At 45.0% G+C, this 14,650-nt stretch overlaps 1 protein-coding gene across 1 annotated transcript in view; it reads left to right on the top strand.

Moving 5' to 3' along the window:
- Topaz1 (testis and ovary specific TOPAZ 1) overlaps positions 1–14,650 on the top strand; it is a 61,849-nt gene that overhangs the window by 25,987 nt on the left and 21,212 nt on the right. Inside the window, exons 7-11 of the mRNA XM_021654482.2 lie at positions 5,078–5,163; positions 6,037–6,162; positions 6,906–6,969; positions 12,052–12,203; positions 12,394–12,486. Of these exons, the coding sequence (XP_021510157.2) occupies positions 5,078–5,163; positions 6,037–6,162; positions 6,906–6,969; positions 12,052–12,203; positions 12,394–12,486 (521 nt within the window). The remainder of the gene's footprint in view (positions 1–5,077; positions 5,164–6,036; positions 6,163–6,905; positions 6,970–12,051; positions 12,204–12,393; positions 12,487–14,650) is intronic.

Here is a 14,650-nt window from a genome sequence, read left to right as displayed (position 1 = left end):
TAGCTTGGTCTACATAGCAAGTTCCAGAATAGCCAGAACTAGATAACAGAGAGACCGTGTATTGGAAGGGAGGGAGGGAGGGAGGGAGGGAGGGAGGGAGGAAGGAAGGAAGGAAGGAAGGAAGGAAGGAAGGAAGGAAGGAAGGAAAATGGATATAAGGACCTGAATTTAGATTCCTAGGACCCATGTAAAAGTTGGGTGTGATACTGCACATCTGTAAACCCAGCATTTTGGGAGGAAAGTAGAGTAGAACTCAGGGGCTTACTGGCCATCCAGTCTTGTTGCAACAATAAACTTCAGGTTCAGTGAAAGACCCTGTCCCAGAAACATGAAGTAGAGGGCTGGGGAGTTGGCTCAGCTGTTAAGAGCACATGTTGCTCTTGTAGAAGACCTGGGTGAAGAATAAGAAAGTATTTGTAGAACTATGAATGGGAGGTAACCTGGGATGGGGCTGAGAGGTAAAGGTAGTTTAAAGGGTTAATATATCCCCTGCTCCAGGTGAAATGGATAATTCTAAAATTTATAAGCTGTCTGTGTCTTTTATTGATTGTGATAGGTTAGATATACCACTGTAATAATTCTGGGGCTGATAATGAACATTATTAGACCCTACCGTTAAACTAACAGCAACATATTGGTGCCCAACTAATTTAATGTATCCATACCCTTAGAAATTAAATTTTATCATAGTTTGACGATATAACTCAGACTTAGAACTTACTGTGGATGGACGGGAGACAAACTGAGAAGAGTTAGCAGAGCAGAGCTGGCTGACACAGCCAGCCACAGCCTCTAACTGATCCTTCCACACTTCCTGGGAAACTCACAAGCTGTTTACCAAACTTTAGCTATTGGAAAAGCAGAGGGGAGGAATGGATTTTTAGCAGTGGTGGGTTTCTTTCCCCCAAACCTTTCAAGGTTCGAAAGGCAGGAATGCTAGATTAACACATGTGTGTCCACAGGCCAGGGCATTTCACAGGCACTGCTCTCTGCTGCTGCCCTCGGGCTGAGCTCTCACAGAGCAGGGTGGCTACAGAGGCATGACAGGTTGGAGAGGCGAAATTGGGGGGCCGGCAGCCTTCCAAACAGAGCTAGGTCTAAAACTGCACCTAAGATGGAGAGTGCCGTGGCAGGGGGACTTGGACGACTTGGGCGTGGCTGCAGCGAGTTCAGTGCTGGGCGTGGTTCTCCCGAAGCTCTCTAGGAAGGCTGGAGGAGAGTGTGGAGAGAGCCAAGAGATGGAGTGATGGGTTGTAGGCAGTAGAAAGGGAGAAAGGAAGGAGGCTGTTCCCAGTAAGACATTGATAGTGGCTGGAGTGCAGGCTCTCAGGCTGCAAGATGTTTGTCAGAGGGTCCTGGAAAGGGCCCACTGATACATTTTAGCAACAACTAAATTCCAAGGAATGATGAATGGGCTTCCCTGCTGCAGCCTAAATTGGCACATCTAGCCCAAAACTTAGAATTTTGTATTTTTGTTTGTTTGTTTGTTTGTTTAAAAGTTTTGAGTTATCATGATAGGGAATTGAGATGAAATATTTGAGCAAATCGGTGGCGGCACATGCCTTCAATCCCAACACAAAGGGGAAAGAAGCAGGCAGATTTCTATAAATTCTAGCCCAGCCTGGCTGGGCGAAAGTCAGGATGGGACCCCTGCTGATAAAGCTGCTTTTCTCAGCCTCTGCTGCAGGAAAAACAAGAAAAAGTGGTGAGTTGTAATTGTCTGCTGCCATCAGCACAGGTCTGTAAGCTACCTGCCATCAGCACCCACTTACATCTTGGACAGTCTCGGATTCCTTAACGCCACTATCTAAGTTTTTTGTTAATAACGGATAATAGTGTCCTTACTGATCTAGAGGATGGATACACTCCAATCTTGGACTTATATAAGGAGAGGATGAGTCATCAGGTCCAACTTCATTCTACTGGTGTTTGGTCCTTTTTTCTGTGGCTATGTGGGCTCTCACAGGTAACATGCAATTCTGCTTTTGTGTATGCCTGGGATGGAGAGATAAGCTGTCACACTGCTCTGAAAGTCTAGCCAATCTCTTTAGAAAGTGGGGTTCCCATGGGAGAACTGGTGCCAAAAGGCATTTTAGCCTAAGAAATCTTTTCTGTAGGTCAGTGTAAGGACCCAAAGTTAGGCTGGGAGACAAACATGCAAGCTGCATGCCTCCCACATCAAAAAGCTGTTGAATGCTGACTAAGTTGAGGTGTCACACTGCTCTGGCAGCCGGCTTATCCCTTTAAACCAGAGACATTTTCATGGGGGACAGGTGGCAGTCAAGCCTGACATAAAGAGACACGGGACTATACAGGTAGCAAAGTACACACCAGCCTAGTTAGGTCCCAAACCCAAAGCAAACCATCAATTCCATCTGGAGAAAAGGGTGGGACAAAAATAGCTGCCGCAAATATAGAGAGCCAGGCCCAAACCTCTGAGCAGGCACAGGTGCCTAGGGTATGCTTAAGCATTAAAGGCAGAAAGGAATTTATATAACATTGATTCTAAAAGGTAAAGCCTTTCCTGTTATTCAGGCAGCAGCTGAGCCCTCTAAATGTGATGTGCTTTCTCGGGGGATAGGTAGCTGCTTGGCCTAATGCGACGGAGCCCAAAGGCCTGGAGGAGGGTATTTGAACAGCATATCCTTAGCCAATAAAATCCTTGGCTACAATATTCTCAAAATTTATCATGCCAGTCTTTTAAATGGCTTAGATACTTCAATTTACAGTTTGGCTTACAATCCAGACTGGCTTATGGAGAGATGTCTTTCTTCCACTCATACAAAGAGCAGAAAACATCCTTAATTGCACCAAGGTTCAATTTCCAGCGCCCACATGGTGTCAGGTTCTTTAGGACCTGAAGTCTTCTTCTGACTTTCTTGGACATCAAACACAAAATTTGGTACAATAGACATTCAGCCAAAACATTCATAAAAGAAAACAAAAACATGAAGTAGGAGCTGGGCAGGTAGTTCCTGCACTCCAGGGGGAGAGACAGGTAACTGTAAATTCCAGGCCAACAAAGACTGCATAGTAACACTGTGGCTTAAAAGTCAGCCACAAAGGAAAATGTGATGGAGACTGGTGAAAAATGTGGTGGACACCTGATGTTAACTCTGGTCACCTTGTGCACACGCAGAGGCAAGCACACACACACTACATAGAACCAGTATTTAGAAAAGAATGTTTCTAAATGCCCGAGTTCTTGTTTGAAAAGCCACCATTAGGCCTAGAGAGATGGGTCAGCATTTAGGATCGCTTGCTTTCAGAGGACCTTGAGTTCAGTTCCCAGCACCCATGGCAGGAAGCTCACAACTGGCTGTGACTCTAGCTCTAGAGTACTTAACATCTCTGGCCTCTGAAGGTACTGCACTCATGTGCAAACCCACATGCAACTGCATGTAATTGAAAATACAAAAAATAAAATTTTAAAGACGCTGTTGAAGAGTACAGTGAGCATTGTGCTGGTCACACAGAGTACTGTAACAAAGTAGCACAGACTAGGGGCCTAAATAGATACCTATTTCTGATGCCTGTGGAATCCAGGATCAAAATTCCAGCAAGTTTGTTTCTGAGGATCCTGTTTATGTCTCAAAAGGCCACCCTCTTTCTTGGAGTGTGTAAGGAGAGTGCACTCTTCGGTGTCTATGCTTATAAGGTTCCTAGCCTCATTGAGGGTTAGGAGTTCAGACTATGAATCTGTCAAACACCCAAGCAAGTTCCTGGTATGGGTTTGTTAGTATTCTTCCTTAAGAAAGGTTTGGGTGAGGTGTTTAACTGGGGTAGGACTCAGGACTACTTAAGTTTTTTAAGAAAGTTATCTACAGCCTATAATTAAATTAAAATTTTAAGTTCGGGTCTAGAAGTGTTTCAGGGACCCAAGATGTAAGTGTTAGTGTTCTGCGGTGATTGATTAAACAGAGACTCTTCTCAGCAGGGAAGCAGCCTTTCAAGGACCAAACTTCCCAGGGACTCTTTTTAGCAAGTCAATTTTTGCATACCAAAATCTGCTGTCTGGAGTTGTCTGAAGGAATCATTCCCTAAGCAAGTCTCAGCCATACAGAACTTCCTGGTTTGCCAGGCATGTCTCAGAATAAGTTATGCAAAGACTCTGAGAACAACCCCATAAAGTCTCAGGTGATAATCACTGACAAAAGCTACTTCAAAGCCTAGGTACCATCACACCAGAATTCATGTCAGATACAAAGGTTCTGCTGAAATTCTGCTACATAAGTCATTTGGAATTTCACAGTAATACACATGGCAATACAAGTCTAAATTGAAGAAGCTGTGCCATCGCAGGGCCTGTAAGATAGCTTAGCCAGTAAAGGCACTCGCTGCCAAGTCTGACCACCTGAGTTTGAGCCCTGGAACATGGTAAAAAGAGAGAAGTGATTTCTCCAAGTTGTCCTCTTACCGGACATGTACTGTACTATATGTCAGGGTATGCCCAAGTATGTATGTGATACACATGTGCACACACACACACACACACACTCTCTCTCTCTCTTACTGTAGGGAACAAAGTAATAAGAGAGGGAGTTAGAGAGATGACTTGTTAAAAACACTGGCTGCTCTACCAAAGGACTTGGGTTTGATTCACAGCTGTCTTCAGCTCCATTCCCATGGCATCCAGCACTCTTAATCTTTGTCTATTGCTGTCTATTGCTCTTTTAAAAGAAAGTGTTTAATTGAGGGTGTGCTCGTGGTTAGTCCATTCTTATCATAAACGTGGTGGCGTGCAGGCAGACGAGGTGGAGAATTGGCTGAGAGTCCTACATCCTCTCAAAGCCCACCCTCAGTGACACACTTTCTCTGAGAGGACCACACTTCCTAGTCTTTCTCAAAGGGTGCCAGTCCCTGATGACTAAGCATTCAAATATCTGAGGCCAGCCACGGGGCCATTCGTATTCAGACTACCACAGCAGAACTGCCCATGGTGAGCAGACGTGGAAAATACCTGTACACATGAATAAGGAGTGTGCCAGAGTGGAGCTAAAGGAGACAGGAGTGACTGTCCCTGTTTAGAAGTCAGTCAGTGTTCGTGTGCCTGTTGGTAATGCTCTCCTACTTCCAGATTTCAGATTTCCAGGAAGACCTTATGTCCTACAACTGCAGAATCCTGAAACCTGTGAAATGTTTACAAGAGAAAAGAGCATGGGGGTAAGTCCTCCTCTCCCGAAAAAAAAAAAAATGTTATAAATTATGACCCTTACTTAGGGCAATACAAGCAGAAGGATCCAGTTCCTTCCTACCAGTCTCCTGCAGACACAGGTTTTGGGTGGGATGAGCAGCAGAGTAGGCACTGACTTGGGGAATGCTCGCCATTGACTGTTGGAAGCAGAGCAAGGAGCCTCTGAAACTAACCGCTGGGAGGAGGACTGTTAATTGTGGGAGGTGTCTGATGGATAAAATTCAACTTTATCACTTCTCTTTTCTTGTTAATCAGAAAACCAACGAAAGTTTTGTTTCTAATAAACACATCTGAAATACAGTGTGCTCTGTGGTTGCAACTAGCTTTTTGTGAAAGAGGCAAAGAGCATGAGACAGGAGCCCTGTGTAAGCACTAAAAGACAGATGGGCAGAGCCAGAAGGTGGTGACACACACCTTTAGTCCCAGCCAGAGGAGCTCTGTGGTCTACAGAGCGAGTTCCAGGGTAGCTGGGGTCACACAGAAAAACTCAGTTTCAAAAACAAACAAAAATGCAAAGCAGCCAGGCATGGCAGTGTATGCCTTCAACCCTGGCACTCTGGAGACAGAGGCAGGGAGGAGCTCTATGAGTTTAAAGCCAGCCTGGTCTGCATGTTGAGTTCCAGACCAGCCAAGGCTACATAGTGAGGCCCTATCTCGGGGGGGCGGGGGGGGGGAGAAAAACTGTTAAACAAAACAGTCATAATTTTAATGGAATCTTTTATTTGAAAAAACTGATAAAAGTCACAGGTAACTCACATGGAACTAGTCTTATATTAAAGCAATACTCAGATTTGTCACTTGACTGTTTTATGATTAACATGGAAAAGTTTCTTATCTTCTAGGTGTTCCAGAAGCCCTTAGGGTTGGTGATACCCCATAGATACTGCAAATCTCATTTTAATACATTACGTGGCTGTGAGCGAGCACAGTGCAAGTTTGTCCATGTTCCCGAGCAGGGGGATGAAAAGGTAGAGCCCCATCTGAGCTGGGGATGGTCTTAGAGCACGCATTTGACTGTGGTTGTCTTAATGCTCTGATAGCATGAATAATCCTTCCCTAGGACTATGTTTTATATGAATTATATGTATAGATCTATTCAGAGTCTTGCTGTGTTTCTCAGGCTGATCTCAAACTCCTGCTGTCTACCTCCCAAGCTGCCCAGACTAAAAGTGCATATCATAGTGCCTGGCTTGCCCTCTTTTTGCAGTAGTTTTTGAACTTTAGTTGTTAATGTTTCTTTCTCCTGACTGCATAATAGTTAATATTCAGTTTTACAGGTTTTTCAAAATTCAGATTGATGGGGCATTGCATTGTTTAGAGAGTACAGCAGTGATCCTCTTGGTCCTCTTTCCTGTCTCATGGTGAGTGCACGCACATGTGCTCATGGGCCGTAGAGGCTGCACATGCTCAGCCCTGGTAGATCCTGAGGAACAAGTTTTGAAGTGGCTGTTCCAGGTCACACTCTAAGCAGTGTCTGCGAGTTCTGCCTTGCATTCCCTCCTTGCCAATCATGGTAGCCATTCAGCCAGCCATATGGTACACACCTGAAATTCCAGAACTTGGGAGGTGGAGGCAGAAGGATCAGGCTAGTATACATTTCAAGCCTGTGAATTAACTTAAACATCTACCTTTATTCTTATGCTCTAAGTTCATAACTTTTTGTTTGCTTGTAAACATGTGAAGGTAATTTAATGTTTTGTGACTTTTGTAGGTCTGCATGGATGTGTTTAAGAAATACATAAGTGTCAATCAGCAGCCTTTGCTGCAGCGAGCAGGTATGGAATAACTGAAGGACCGTTACAGGTTTCTGTGAGCACATCACCCCTGTGCTGTTTGTCACTGAGTGTTAAAGTTAGTCCAGAAAAGTGAAGGTGCTGGCCGTGAAAGCTTAGCATCCTGAGTTGAATCCCTGCATCCTGCCTAACTATGGAAGGATGCAGCCAATTCCACTGAGTTGTCTTCTGCCTTCCATGCTCACACCCCAACACACGAATATACACAATAATTTTTAATTAAAAAAAACCTGTTAGCTGGGCAGCAGTGGCACACACCTTTAATCCCAGCATTTGGGAGGCAAAGGCAAGTGGATCTCTCATTTCCAGGCCAGCCTGGTCTACATAGTGAGTTCCAGGACAGCTGAGGCTACACAGAGAAACCTTGCCTCAAAATAAATAAATAAATAGATAGATAGATAAATAAATAAATAAAGCTAGATAGATAGACAGACAGACAGACAGACAGATACTGTTAAAATTTATTTTCAAACTAAGTATGAAAACTGAATGCCCTGCCTAAGATCAGCTCTATTGGCCTTAAAAAATGATTAAAAAATAACTTTTATTTTGGTTAGTTTGAAAACTATGTTCACCTAAGCATTGTAAGTCTCACATGTACTAATATTTCTTGACTTAGAAATTTCATTTACACATGTAAAAGAGAAAGTGTCTTGCTCATTGGCCATTAGCTCTCTATACAGGGCTACTTTAGATCCTGAATTTTCCCTCTTCATCCTTCTTTTTTCACATTTTCCACCATTGCCAGGGCAACATCCTGTCAAGTCCCACGCAACTCCATCAGCATGCCCCTGTGCTGTATCTCAGTGCTGCTGACCCCATGCTGTCCACCCAGGACATTCCCCATCGTCCCTCTCCCCATGGTGGACAGCTGGTTAGCCGTCAAAGCTCAGTCCTTACAGAAGACTGCCTCCTCTGTTAGCCCATGTCTGATTTCTACAGCTTCATCCCATTCCTTGCCTCCATCTCCTCACCATGCTAGATTATGAGCCCCAAGAGGATAAGAACCAAAATGTATCTGCATCTGTCCCCTGACGCAGCTGCTACAGCCACACAGCATGGTAGTAACAGCGTGTTATGGTGCCAGATCCATCAGCTTCAGTCTGATTCTCTAAAAGCATACAAGGGCGCCCATGTCTAATGCGGAAGAGGTTAGAGGCAGTAGGAGCCTGTATGGGAGTGTACTTGCAATCCAGGGACTGACAGCCAAGTAGGTAGACATGATTAAATGTAAGCTTTTCAGTTTCAGAAACCATTGCAAAGCCTGTGAAGAAGAATGACATAGATGGGAATCATGGGAAGTTCCCCAGATAGAAAACTGTGAGGAACAGTGGCCATGAGAAAAACATCAGAATTTAGTATGTGCGCATACGTGCTCAGACATGTGTGTGTGTGTGTGTGTGTGTGTGTGTGTGTGTGTGTGTGTGTGTGTGTATGTTGCAATATATCACTTCAGGGTAAGTTACAGGCCTCTAGAGAGATGCCTCAGTGATGAAAGGCACACACTGCCCTTGCAAAGGACCTGAGTTTGGTTTGGGACATTCATGATGGGCAAGTAATAAAGCTTTTTTTCCTGTGCATAAACCCACACACAAACATGCATGTACACATAAATTAAAAATAAAGTGAGCCGGTTGGTAGTGGCCTTTCATCCCAGCACTTGAGAGGTGGAGACAGGTAGATTTTTGTGGGTTCAAGACCAGCCTGGTCTAGAGCAAGTTCCAGCATAGCCAAGGCTACACAAACAAACATTGTCTTAAAAACCAGAACAAAAATAATAAAATGTGCCAAGACCACTGGCTGCTCTTCTAGAGAAACCGGGTTTAGTTCTCAGACCCACATCAGGTATCTCACAACCTTCTGTGACTCCAGTTCTAGGGGAGCCAGTGCTCGTCCAGTCTCCATGGGCACCAAGCACTCACATGGTGCACATATATGCTTGTAGGCAAACACTCATTCACACAAAGTAAAAATAAATATTTAGAAATAAAATTTAAAAGTTAAGTCCTTACCAAAAAACTTGCAGGTGTCTTGTTTCTTTGTGCCTGTGAATCTCTGCAGTTTCTGAAGACACAATAATCTTTTGTGGAGTGTCCGCATCCTCCACCGCTGTAAACTAAACATCTGCACAATAGTTTTCTAATCTTACCTTGCAGAGGTGGGGCTGGAGAGATGGCTCAGAGGTTATGAACACTGGCTGCTCTTCCAAAGTCCGGAGTTCAATTCTCAGCAGCCACATGGCGGCTCACAACCATCTGTAATGCAGTCTGGGGCCTTCTTCTGGCATGAAGGTGTACATGCAGGCAGGACACTGTATACATAACAAATCTTTTAAAAGAATAAAATCTTACCTCTGGTGTTTTCCTGTCATCTAGGATCTAGCCCACGGTCAGATATTCTAGTCCTGTCTCTAGCTTCTGGATCATTTCAGTCCAGTAAGATGCACACAACACGCAGTTCTGAAACATGGTCAGGCATTACTCATTGGCACTAAGGATGTCCACAGTGCTGTGTGATTACAGCACTCTTCATTCCAGGTGGATTCTATGTGTTCACCAGCATTGTCTCTGTTCCACTCTGATGCCCCATAGCTTCATAGTCTGTCTCTGAGCTCACGTTTTAGGTCCCCCATGTAAGTGCAGTGCGGCAACCAACCTTCCCTGACTGGCTTGTTTGACTGAGTGTGATGTACTCGAGTCTGTCACAGCATCTGTCGGGATGTCCTCCCTGTTCAGTCTGGATAGCGTTCCACTGTCCGTGTTACCACAGCTTTGTAGCTTTGTCCACTCTCCAGTTGGGCACTTGGGTTGTTTCTGCATTTGGCCATGTGATTAATGCTGCCACAGATGTTAACCATCAGGTACCTGTTGTGTCTCACTTGGCAATTCTTTCTACTGCACAGCTTTCGTATATTTTATATTGGAATTTTCATGTACTTTTCCTCCCAGTTTTATTCCTGAAAACATTTTTAAATGACTACTGATTATAAACCAAAATGAATGGATATAATAGCAATTTAGTAGAACAATCAAGGTTTTTATCCAATTTTGTTGAAAATTATAATTTCTGTGCTTTAAAGAAATAGTCAGAAGGTATTTGCTCACATAAATTTAACCTAAAATGATTGTTAGAATATTTTAGATTTATCATTAGTAAAAACAGGAGTGTTCCAGCTTGTAAGAGTGACAGTTCAGTCAGCTGTTTACAAATACATATTTGTTTCTATTATGAGAATTTAAACATCTGGAAAGGAAAAGCCAGTGGTTACTAGACTCCTGTGTTCCCAATGAGAGAGAAAGAGACAGAGAGAGAAAGAGAAGAGAAAAGGGGAAATAAAGAAGTTAACATACCCAGTCTGCTTAGTTGTCAGTGAGGAAGCAACCCTTTTCCAATCAGAAAGGAAGGATCGTCTTAAATTTTTTAAATTACACTGTGTGTGTGTGTGTGAGAGAGAGAGAGAGGGAGAGAGAGAGAGCCATAGTGCAAATGTGACGGCCAGAGGACAGTTTTCAGAAGCCAGTTCTCTTCTTTCCACCATGTGAGTCACAGGGATCAAACTTAGATCTTCAGGCTCAGCAGCAAGCACTCACTGAGCCATCTTGCTTGCCCCAGAAAGACCATTTTGAAACAAAAATTAAGTTAAAATTTTAAACTAGATTAAGGGCAAGGACGAAGAACACATGTTAGTAAGTGGTGTCCAGAACTAACCAACTCTCCAACTCCTTTTTAAAAAGTACTTTGTATATGCATTGATGTTTTACCTGCAGGTCTGTCTGAGGGTGTCCATTCTCTGGAACTGGAGTTACAGATAGTTGTGAGCGGCCATGTGGGTGCTGAGAATTGAACCTGGGTCCTTTGGAAAAGTAGCTAGTGCTCTTAACCACTGAGTTATCTCTCTGGCCCTTTCTAACTACTCCTGGTTTTATTTATGAATTATATGTTTATTTCACATTATCAGTATCTGTAGCTGGGCTTGATGGTGCATACCTGTGACCACAACTCAGGAAGTAAAGCAGGAGGTTTACTAAGTTCCAGCCTACCCCAGACTACAGAGCAATCTATCATATGTTCTGATGGAAAACACATGCGATATATAAACAGCTTTATAACAAAGTTGATTGTTGTTGCATGATGCTTTGGGGTTTTGGTTTATTTGGATGTCTTGGTTTTGGTTTTTCAGGACAGAGTTTCTCTGTGTAGTGTAGCTTTGGTGGTTTTGGAGCTTACGCTGATCTCAGAGGTCAGCCTGCCTCTGCCTCCTGAGTGCTGAGATTAAAAGTATGGACCACCGTGCCCAGCTTCATATTGGGAGAACTGAGATTTTCATAGGAAACCATTTTTGGCTGCGCAGTGGTAGTGCACGCCTTTCTCCCAGCACTCGGGTACAGAGGCAGGCAGGTCTCTGAGTTCAAGGCCATCCTAGTCTACAGAGCAAGTTCCAGGACAGCAGGGGCTACACAGACAAACCCTGTCTAAAAAAAAAAAGAGAGAGAGGGAGGGAGGGACAGAGGGAGAGAAAAAGGAAAGAAAGGGGGGAAGGAGGGAGGGAAAGAAAGAAAGAGAGGGGAGCTGGAGAGGTGGCTTAGAGATAAGAGCACTCGCTGCTCTTCAAAGGTCAATTCCCAGCCACCACATGGTGGCTCACGACCATCTCTAATGAGATCTTCTGCCCTCTTCTGGCGTGCAGGCTGACACACAGGCAGAACACTAAACATAATGCATGAACACATTTTAAAAAGAAAGAATAGTAAGTGTCAAAGTAGCCCTCACCCATCATCAAATTACTGTGCCTCTCCAGGCCATTTACAGGCCTCAGAGCCCTTTAGTAGGGAGGCTCTGAGGATGAGGTAGTAAGGCATGGTGTTTCCACCCTGGAGACTGATGCTCAACATGCTTGACTTTTGATAACAATGCCGTTTTGACTTTTTGCCTTCATTTTCATCAGATATTTTGGACATTTCCGGTCCCTTTCAAGGAATGAATTTATATAATATTTTTATAGAAGATTGATCTACTTTCAGCTTAAGACCAGCAAATGACTAATTTTTTTTTTTCCACTTTCAGCACACATATTTCTGGAGTACTACAGAAAGTTTCCCCCAGGGATACATTTCAGTTTGCAAGTGCTGAATGACCTTTTGCTTTCTTTGCTCAAGCACTGTCTGTTGAAGGAAGTCTTTCAGGTAGTGCAGCTCAGCGTAATGGCTAAAATGCTGGTGAGTAACCGCAAGGTGCATGGGCACCGACCCTCGTGCTCTCGGCATTGTGTGCTTAAAGTTAGAACGTAAATGTCTGCCTGTCACGTGCTCCCCAGACAGCACATTGTTAAGTATAAGTGAATTTGTAAAATTTAAGGTTCACTGAACACATGAAAGTGAGTATGATTTTTTTCTTTCTTTTATTCAGCCTGCTCTGAAAATATTACTAAAAATATTTGAGTATGTGGCAGCTATGAAGTTAAGGAATGCTGTACCTGCCTTAATTGAGATTTTTTGCAAGGTATGATTTTAATCTCTTCATTCTCTAATAGGGAACAACAAAAACAGACTGTTTCCACGTAATTCTTTTTCTATGTTTTATCAATGTTTTAGTTGCTCAACAATTTGTAAATGTTCTTTTGCCTCCCGCCGTAGTTCAGAAGCATACTCCAGGGACTGATTTTCCTTACACAAGTACCCCTGAGTATTCAAATGGCTCTTCTTTATTGTAAATTATCTTTTTTGAGACAGGGTTTCTCTGTGTAGCCCTCGCTGTCTTGAAACTTACTCTGTAGACCAGGCCAGCCTCAAACTCAGAGATATGTCTGCCTATGCCTCCCAAATGCTGGGATTTAAAGTATGTGCTACCACCATCCAGCCCAGTTATCTTCATTTCTTAGTTATAGCTAAAAGAAATGATTTCTCTGAAATATTTAAGGTCACAACAAATCAGTATATACATAGAAAATTGTAACTAAAATAAAGTAGTTAGAAATTGGTTTTAAAGTTGACATTAAGCAAAATGAGATTTTTTTTTATTGATTCTTTGTGAGTTTCACATCATCTACCCCAGCTTATCTCCCCATCCCCTCATCTCTGCCCATTGCCCTTGCAACCTTTCCCAAAAATAAAAAAGCACACAAGCAAACAACTACAAAACAAAGCATGGAAAGCATCTCATTGAGGAATCTGTAGTGTGTCACAGTGTGTCCCACGGTATGACTCTCTGTCCACACATCTTCATTTGCAAATGTTCATTGCAGTGAGTCAATAGTCTAGTTCATGATCTCTGGCTTCTGTGACACCATCAGTACTGGATCCTCACCAAGACTCCTCCCAGTTATCCTGTTGTTGCCCTGTGTCATGGAGATCCTATAGCTTGGAACAGCAGGACTGGTCCTTTCACACGTCTCAGTTGTTCTCAGATGATACAGATTTGGGGGTAGGCCATCTCAGAGCCCTGGATCTGGGCCTGGATGATAGCAGAGCTGCTCAGCCCACCAGCTCTCCTTTATCTGCACCACCAGGGCAAGCTCTCCAGCACTGCTCCGGCCAGGCCACCCGGTGCCACTGTCTGTCTGCTCTCACACTCTCAGGGCTGGCTCACCCATGCCTTCACCATTGGGGCCAATTCCACTCTGTTTCCCAGGTGAGCTGCAGGGCCCACTCTTCAGTGCGATACCAGGGAGGGACAGGGACAGCTCTCCCAATCAGTGGAAGTGGGCGCATCACATTGGCACCCATGCCACCCTGGCAGACAAGTGGTAGGACCAGCTCTCCCACACTGTCATCCTCAGAGCTGGCTCACCTGTGCTCCTGCCACCAGGGTCACCTCTGCTGTGCTGCCCAGGTGAGGCACAGGGCCTGCTCTCCTGAGGGCTACACTTGGTGAGGGGCAGGGCTAGCCCTCCCAAGCTCATGACCCTGTGAGCAGCTTTCCCGACTGCTGCAGGTGGCAGGGGTCGTCACCTCTGCACCTGTGCCACCCCATGGCAGGTGAGTTGCAGGGTCAGCTCTCCCATACTCAGGCCTTGAGGCTGGCTCACCCACACTCCTGCAACCAGGGTCAGCTCAACTGTGCAGCCTGGGCGAGGAACAGGGCCCATTTCCTGAGTGCTGCTGCCTGTGAGCGATAGGACCAGCTCTCCAGAGCACCATATCCCGTGAGGGGCGGGGCCAGTTATGCACGGCACCTGGACAGCCACGTAGTCCCGGCTGCTGCCCCAAGCAGGGTCATCCCGCGTTCTCTAGTGGAATATGAGCCGTGGACATCAACACCGACCCCTGCCACAGCATAACCACAGACTCAGCTATGGCCCTCAGCGGCAGCTCAGCCTGGAACCTCGCCATGGCCTCAGGCGGCAGGGCTGGCCTCACAGTGCTCAGGCTGCTTCTCTCTCTCTCTCTCTCTCTCTCTCTCTCTCTCTCTCTCTCTCTCTCTCTCTCTCTCTCTCGCACCTGACCACCATGTACTTGCACACTGTGTGGCTCCCCCTGCAGGCCGGCCGCGTGGTTAGTGAGACCCTCCGTTCTCCCTCTGGGCTGCGTGGCCTGACGGCGGGCAGGTGTGTGACCTGCCTGTGCTGCATGCCGAGGGCAGGCCTCTGCTGTCTTCCTCCTCCTGAGCTGCATTGCCTGGATTCAATTGGATTTGGTTTTTCTGAGCCCTAGGCATAAGACAGGTT

This window comes from Meriones unguiculatus, chromosome 6 (genome assembly GCF_030254825.1).
Source record: "Meriones unguiculatus strain TT.TT164.6M chromosome 6, Bangor_MerUng_6.1, whole genome shotgun sequence".
Lineage (NCBI taxonomy): Eukaryota > Metazoa > Chordata > Mammalia > Rodentia > Muridae > Meriones > Meriones unguiculatus.
This window is presented reverse-complemented; position numbering and strand designations above follow the sequence as displayed.